Raw genomic sequence first — 7954 nt, 5'->3', positions numbered from 1 at the left:
TGCTAATGTGGGGATTTATTTTGCGTAATTGAGTAACTATACATATTTATAATGCTTTCCTTGCTTTCTCAATGGGTGGGGGAAGAGAATTCATTGCTGAAAATAAAAATTAAAAGTGTAACAAAAACATGAAATCATAGATCTACTGGAATAATGCTAATACAACTTAACCATTTTCCCCTCAATTGAAGAAACTATACTTCCTCTTAATTGGAAATGAACCAGTAAATTAATGAAAAAAATTTTTTAGAGAAGATGAACAAAAATTAACAATTTTTATTGGGGGGGGGAGTAGAGGAGAATATAATAATATAATTGATTGTTCATCAATTAGGGTTATTCTTAATAAAAGGATAATATAAAATTAGTTTAAAAAACCTTTTAGTAATAGTTTAAGGGAAACTGGAGTCTCTTCTCCTTCCCCCTTTTTATTTAAAAAAAGTAGACAAAATAGATGCCAACTTTCCCGCTCTAATTCATGAATTCTTTGTGAATTTCCTTTTAAAATGTTTTGATTAATTGTAATCAAGCAACAGAGATTTCCTAAGAGTCTACATCGGACCAAGGAACTGCGAGAAGTCTTGGGGACAATGCCCCTTGCTCTGAAGCTGAGTCATACCCATACCAACTGTGTATAAACAAGCTATACAACAAGGATAAATTGAAAATAAACCAGAGGGAAGGCCCTGCATTTGCGGGGGATGGCTTATCGGTACAACTATACACCTCTGTACGGACAGGCTGTTAAAAGCATGGTTCTGAAGAGGGGCCTAGAGGCTGACAAAAGGTCCTTGACACAAAAATGGCTAAGAAATTTTATTCCACAAGTTATAGGACCTTTCAGTTCACGAAGAGCTTACAAAAACAACAAACCAGTTCCCAAAGCCGATCGGGAAGTTTCTAGGTCTATTAAACTAGCACCACAAGGTCACCAAAGGGAGGAAACCCCAACTTGCTCTCCCACGGAAGGCACGCGGGAGGTCCTGCAGAGAGGACTAAGGGACGCAGCTTCCGAACGGTGCAGGCCTGCTTGGGAGCAGTGCCCTTCCGCAGGAGGGAGAACTGGTCACCAACTGAGCCCGGTCGGCTCAGTGGAATCGGGGGCTGAGGGCAGACGCGCTCTCGCAGTCCCAGTCCTCCCCGAGCTCGGAGCCGGGACGCCGGGGTTCTGGGTTTGCCGGGAGCCGTCGCAAAGCTCGCCGGGAAGGGGGGTATGCGGAGGACGGCCAGATCAGAAGCGTGGGGGTGGGGAGGGCAGGGTCTCGGAACCTCGAGGTCTCCGGCCATGGCACGCCTCAGTGTATACCCGGAGTAGGCCTTATGCGGCTGCAGTGTGCAAACCATAGGCCCGATTTTCCCTGCAACCAGGCTCCCAAGCATCCCGATGGGCGGGGTCAAGGGTCGCCAGAAAACAAAAACCAAAACCCAACAACAAAACTCTAGGCCCTAGGGCGGAAGAGTAGGCGCCGCCTCTTTTCTAGGACTACATAATCCCTCCGCCGCGGGCTGCGCAGCGGCTCTAATCACTCTCTGCGACTCCCGCCTCCTCGGCCGAGTTAGCGTTATTTCCAGCAGATTCCGGCGACAACACTCTCTCTGCCGGACGCCCACACAGGGCGTCGGACTCTTCCACCATCGGCTCCGCCCCCAGGCGCAGTCCCGCCGGAAGTGCTCTAGTGATCTCTCCATGCTTCTGCCCCACCCCCCCTGCGGCTAGGCTTGCTGGGGCCGGAACAAAATTCCGTGAGCGTGGGGGGGCCGAGAGGGAACCATTTGCCGGGGACACGAGCAGGAAGAAGCTCTCCTCCTGGAGGAGGAGCGGCTCAGGGGGAGAAACGTGAGTTGAACGTTTCATGAGGCCGCGCGACGCTCGAGCTGGAGGCTGAGCCAGAGCCGGAGCCGGAGCCGGCGTGGGAATGGTCCCGGTGCGCGCGAGGCGGGCACGAGCATCAGGTGAGGGGACTGCGGGGGGCTGTTTGTCCTTGTTTGGATGGGTGGGGAGGGGAAGGCGGGGGGCGACCTCCTGACTGTGTGGTGGAGCGCGCCCCGGACTGAAGCCTGGATCGTGGAGGGGCTGAGGGAGGCTCAGGTGGGGCACAGGGACTGATTTGGGACTCGAGAGGTAAATCCTGAAGAGAAACCAGAGTTGTGTTCTTCCCCGAGGCGGGTAATGCCGCCGCTCCCTCCCCCACGTAGGCTCCCCGCGGGCTGCCTCTGGGCCGTGGGAGGTGGGGCGTATTCTTGGGCTTTGGGGCTCCGCTCCGGACTCGCCTCCGAGCTGAGGCGCCCTCTTCCACATCTCGTACCGGGAGCGGAGACACCCCCAGTGCCCTCAGGTCTGGTCCGTGGGGCCACACGGGATGACACTGCGGGCCCCGCCGAGGGTGGCGGGCGGGGACCGGAGCTGGGTCTCGTCAGTCCGGCCTGGAGGTTGGGAGAGGACTGACCCGGAGGAGCTTGACCCATCTCTCCTTATAAATATATGTAAAGTCAGTAGTCTTTGCTGGGGTGATTTCGATCTGTTTGCATTAAATAATGCAGCCAGCCGTCCAGCCCAGGCTTAGCCTGGGATAAAAACCTACTGACGCGATCGCTGTGTCTCCAGGTGATAAACACCTACCCAGCGCTACCGAGAGCGTTACTTTAAAATGTCTAACTATTAGCTTGAGTGGTTCTGAGATGCTCAGGGGTCTCCATTCAAGATTGTCTGTTAGTTATTCAGCCCATTACTAGTTTATAGCTTTTGTTAGGAGGAGGGGGATAGTCAAGAAAAATAAAATTACTTTAGATTTAGCGGATAAATAGATTGTTACATTAAAGAAGGTATTCTTTTCAAGGTAGACAGGACCGTTTTCTTCAAAAATTAATGTCTAAGGATAGGTCTTCGGGAATTGTAAATCAGTTTAAATACTGTTCAGAAATTTACTTTATTCCCATAGAGTTTGAATTATCTGAAACATTGCAAGGAAATATATTGAACTGAGCTGGCTTGGGATGAGTGGGTGAGTGGAGGGAAGAGTGTTATTTAGATTCAGATTAAGGACAAAGTGATTTCCTTAAGTGTAAGATGCTAAAAATTTGGGTTAAAACTACTTTGACAATGACTTATTTTAGCATGTATACTACTGAAATTTTTTCTACCCAAGAGATTTTTAGGGTACCCCTGGAACAATGCTTTTCAGCATTTGACAACTGCCTAAGGGTTAGCAGGGAACCTTGGGATTCTCTAACTTCTCTGCATAAAATTTGTATTATTTGTATTTCTGTTTCTCATATAATTTATATAGGTTATTCAACACACATAGACAACCCCCCCCCAAAAAAAAAACCCTAAATATTTCATTCTTGTCAGAAAAAAATATTATTAAACCTGAGGAAATCTTATGACAATCATGGTAGGGGGAACAAATGCTCTATGCATTTCCTCCCCCTTTAGAAATTGAAAACAGTTAAAACATGTTCCCAGAATAATTCCAGAATACTCATTTCAATTTATTACTGGAATTAAAGTATCTTATCTCCAAACTCCATTAAATATAGCTTGCTTTTTTGCTAAATTATAAAGCTCTTTTTAGATTAAATACTATTTAGGATGTATGCTGTTGGAAATGAATCTGAGGGGCAGGAAGAAGATTTTGCCCCAGTCCCACAACAAAAAATTTGTATGACTAATTAACAAATGAATGTAAAAGATAAGTGTCAGTTTTAATACAATACATTTTTCAATTTGTGATTTGGATAATAATTTCACAGACATTTTTATCTCCAAATATTACTTAATTTTCAACATATACTTAACACAGACTTTTTCTAAAATTAAATGGCTTTTCTAAAAGTTAATTGGATTTTGACTTAACTGCCTGTTGACTTTTTTTTTTCCAGGGTTCATTGAAAAATCCTTAGTGATATTGACTAAGGACATATTGACAAGTTACATAAATTAGCCAATGACTCGGAATGATGGATTCCCAGAAGATTGGAAATGGTTTGCCAGTGATTGGACAAGACACTGGTATAGGGATATCTACACTCCACATGGTGGGGTATTTGGGAAAAGTCAGTGAGCTTGTTTTCCACTCTGTGCAAAGTTGTTTTTTTCTTCTGTTTTTGATCCATTAACTAATTTGGTTTTTATTTTTACCAAATAACTTTTTTTTCTATAAATTATGCTTTCCACGGAAATCTTATGGCAATGGCGAAAGATTATTTTCATATATTTACCTCTGTTTTATTGACATAAGAAAGTGCTTAGTTTAGCCTCACAAATTTATGGTTTACCTTAAAAATCATGGAATCTGTTCATTGTTGATAATCACTTTTTCTTAGCAAATAAAAATGATGCTTTTTAAATATAGAAACCTTTTAAAACTAGTGACATTCTTTTTTGAACAACAATTTAAATTTTAAATCCATATATGTATTTCTTTTATTTGTCATAAAAAACTATTGCTAGCATAATTGTTAGTGTGATAATTGAAAATATTTTCTAATGTATTTTCACTTCTCTTTGATAGTATATGGGAATACATACATTTTACCTTGTTTTATTTCTTTCTCAGAAGTGCGATTCAGCTAAAATTACACCAGATGGGTATTGTCCAGCCTGTAGAGAGAAAGGAAAGATCAAAATTTTAAAGTCTTATCGAATCAGTTTTCAAGAATCTATCTCTTTGTGTGAAGATCCGCAGGTAATGAATTAATTTTTAGGGTTTTGCTAGGAGAACTCTTGTATTTCATTAGAATCCATAGGTAACCTACATTTTTTGAACTTTTCTCAACTACTCAGTCAGCATTATTAACTGTGTCCCAGATATTGTACAATTTACTGGGAATACAAAGATACAAAATAAATATTTTTTATAAGTAATTTTGATACTAACCCTTAAATTTCTGAATGATTTTCAGGAACATCCATGAGAGTAATTTATAATTATAGTAAATTATTTAATTTATAGTAATTATTATATTATATTTTAGTAATTTGTAGTAGTTTACCAAATCAGGGACATTTGTTTCTAGTTCTCCAGTGAAAGAAAAAACAACAACAACATGTTTTCTGTGAAATGATAGTAATATTTACATGCTTACATTCCAGAAACTATTAATAAACTGGATGAAAGAGAACTCCTAAGATAGTGAACCTGTAGGAGAGAAAAATCTTATTTTTTACAAGCAAATATTTTATAAATTTTTGTTCTATTAAAAATTTATTCTGAATCATATTATTTTTTTTTTTTTGTCAGCTATGTACCACATATTTTAAGAGCAGGCTAATCATGCTGAGGAATTTTAAAAATAATTTTATTCGTGTTTTATTGAAATTGATAAGGATTGTTAAAATTGGAGCAAAATTATTCACCCTATCAAGATAGAAAATAAGTTAAATGTATTTGAAGGCAATGGAAAAATAATTGATGTGGATATGGATTGCTTATAGCATGTAACCAGAGTTAATATATGCTCTAGAAAATGTATGAAACACATTATCAAAGACATGTATCACCAGAAAAAGAGGTGGTCTGATTATATATCAAAAATGAGAGACAAGTAGACAGATTAAGTATAGTTAGTATATCTGAGAGAATAGAAGAGAAAGATGAAGGCCTCTGGCATGATGGGAAAAGCATAGATAAGGATGAGAGAGAGAGAGGGAGGGAGAAAACTCAGTTGAGTACTCTTACACTGAAGAAATCAGGGATTTTTTCATTTCCTTTTTATGGAGTACTCTTTTGGTCTGCAGATTTAGTTTTTTTTAACCCCATCCTCTAACTCCCAAGAGAGTATTGCTATTATATAAGATTTTTAAAAAACATTTGACTACTTTTTGTATTATCTTTATATTAGCTATTTAAAATCAGAAAGTTTATCCTCTTCTCTATTACTGAATAAAATAACATTAAATTTTGTAACTTCGTTTTGCAGTTTTCATCTTTTTTTGATTCTTTTTTCCTTTTAGTGCATTTATCCATTGGGTTATAAGTCACTGGATAACATAATAGTTCCTATTGATTTGGAAAATTATCAACCTCCCTCTAAACAGCTAAAGAGGAAGATCTTGGAAAGTAACAGTGTTGCTTCATCTTTGGAACCAAATTCAAAGGAAAATGGAAGCAACACTTTCTTTGACAGTGAACATACTGTGAACAGTGAGGTTACTCACAGATATGATGAATATAATTTATATAGAACTTCATCAGATTTATCTGTTATGTTACAAGACTGGCAGCAGAACCCAAACAGGGCACCTGAATCTTTGCAGCAGAGTGTGATTTTGGAAGCTGAAATTGCAGACCAGATAACTGAAGAACTTCCTTTGATTGTTGGCTCCCAGACTGAGAGTGTTCCAAAGCCTGAAGTGGATGCAAGTAAATTAGAAATCCTACTGGAGGACAAAAGTTTGCCATTTGCTGAATCTACATGTCTTCAGTGGAGAAATGCATATGCTCTCTGTTGGTTAGACTGTATTCTATCAGCATTAGTGCATTTGGAAGGGTTAAAAAAAGCTGTGACAGAACTATGTCTTAAAGAAGAATCTATTTTCCAGCAGTTGTATACAAAATATAACCAGGCAAGCCTGCTTTTGACTGCTCATCATTTGAATGGTGCTAAAGGTTGGTAACTATGTTCTTTTAGTTTTAAGTTATTGTAATAATGATGATAGTTGCATAGATTATGAAGAAGAGTTAAGTATACCAATTACCATTCATTTAACAGATGACTTTTCTTTTTCTTGGACATCACTTTACTTTTCACAATATTTGTTCTGTCCTGTAAAGTTAAAGGTATGTTTTTCCTGGTGGTAAAGACAGAAGAAATAATAGAAATTGAGTGATTCTAACTTTTTTGTCTTCTGTTAGTATTGTATGATCTTTCCTAATCCCTGGCCCTGTTTTTTTTTCTTTCCTTTTCATTTTTTGAATACTTAAAGCCCTTTTTGTTTCAAGCTTTTGCTTATCCTAATCCAATTTTGCTGACATTTTTTAACATTTTTTTGTATTTGTCCTGGGTTATAATATGTCCTTCCTCTGTTTTTGGTGATAATAATTTACATTTATATTATTTCAATATTTCAATAAATGTTTTCTTCACAAGAACTATGGGAAATAGGGCAAATATTCTTTTCTGCCTAAGAGTAAACTAACATTTGGAGAAATTTTGACTCATCTATGTTTATATGATTAATAAGTGGCAAATTCAATCTTACTCTAGAAGTCCAGGATTAAGTATTTTCTCCCTGCATCAAAATACTTACTCTTTAAAATCTTTTTATCATTGTGCTTCTCTACCTAGATTCCTCCATCATTTCTTCCTGATTGGCGTTGAAATTGTTATAGTCAACATTACATTTTAAAGAGCCTTTATATTCACTTTCCCCCAAAAGGATTCTTTTGGGATCTTTGTTCATGTGATCCTTAACTTTTCTTTGAACTTAAAGAAAAATCTACTTTTTCTGAATCTACAAGTGTCATGCATCTCTTCCTGTTAGAAGCAACAGAAAAGAACTGTATTCCTCTCCTTTGCCCTAGCACTAGTCTTATCTTCTTTATTTAGTCTTTTCTTTGAGAGTGGGTGGTAGCTGCTTCTTCAGATTTGACTGCTGAGTGCTGTAACAGTATTCCTCATTTTTACTCTAGTATTGTTCTATTTTCTTCAGTGTTTCCTAGATTGTAAATGACAACTTTCTTTAGAAGATATGGTTTTTTTGCTCTTTATGGAAATATCATATCTGTTGCATAGTTAGATTGGAACTGAATTTCTTTTTTTTCTTCTTATAATTACATTCCTTCATTTATCGATCTCTTTATAATCATTTTGATTTCCCTTTGACCTTATCAGTCTTTCCTTGTCTTTGTGTCTTTTTCTTTTTTTAAATTTTTTTCCCTGTCTTTTTCAATTTGGCCTAGATACTGTTAAATCTTCTGCAATAAGCAATAGTATAAAGAGAATTAGTGAA

The 7954-nt window shown here is 38.5% G+C and overlaps 1 protein-coding gene across 5 annotated transcripts in view; it reads left to right on the top strand.

Moving 5' to 3' along the window:
* The first annotated feature begins 1754 nt into the window (after positions 1-1754).
* Positions 1755-7954, top strand: part of USPL1 (ubiquitin specific peptidase like 1) — a 35408-nt gene continuing 29208 nt past the window's right edge. The window contains exons 1-4 of one of the 5 annotated variants that reach the window (XM_074303545.1): positions 1772-1953; positions 3883-4056; positions 4560-4688; positions 5957-6611. In XM_074303545.1, coding sequence (XP_074159646.1) covers positions 3958-4056; positions 4560-4688; positions 5957-6611 — 883 coding nt within the window. In that variant the 5' untranslated portion in view covers positions 1772-1953; positions 3883-3957. Of the gene's footprint in view, positions 2123-3854; positions 4057-4559; positions 4689-5956; positions 6612-7954 lie in introns of those variants that run through there. The other 4 variants (XM_074303547.1, XM_074303548.1, XM_074303549.1 and 1 more) reach the window with 4 other exon arrangements.

This window comes from Sminthopsis crassicaudata, chromosome 3, assembly GCF_048593235.1.
Source record: "Sminthopsis crassicaudata isolate SCR6 chromosome 3, ASM4859323v1, whole genome shotgun sequence".
NCBI classification, from domain to species: Eukaryota; Metazoa; Chordata; class Mammalia; order Dasyuromorphia; family Dasyuridae; genus Sminthopsis; species Sminthopsis crassicaudata.
The sequence above is the reverse complement of the archived record's forward strand: the minus strand, read 5'-3'. Positions and strand labels throughout refer to the sequence as shown.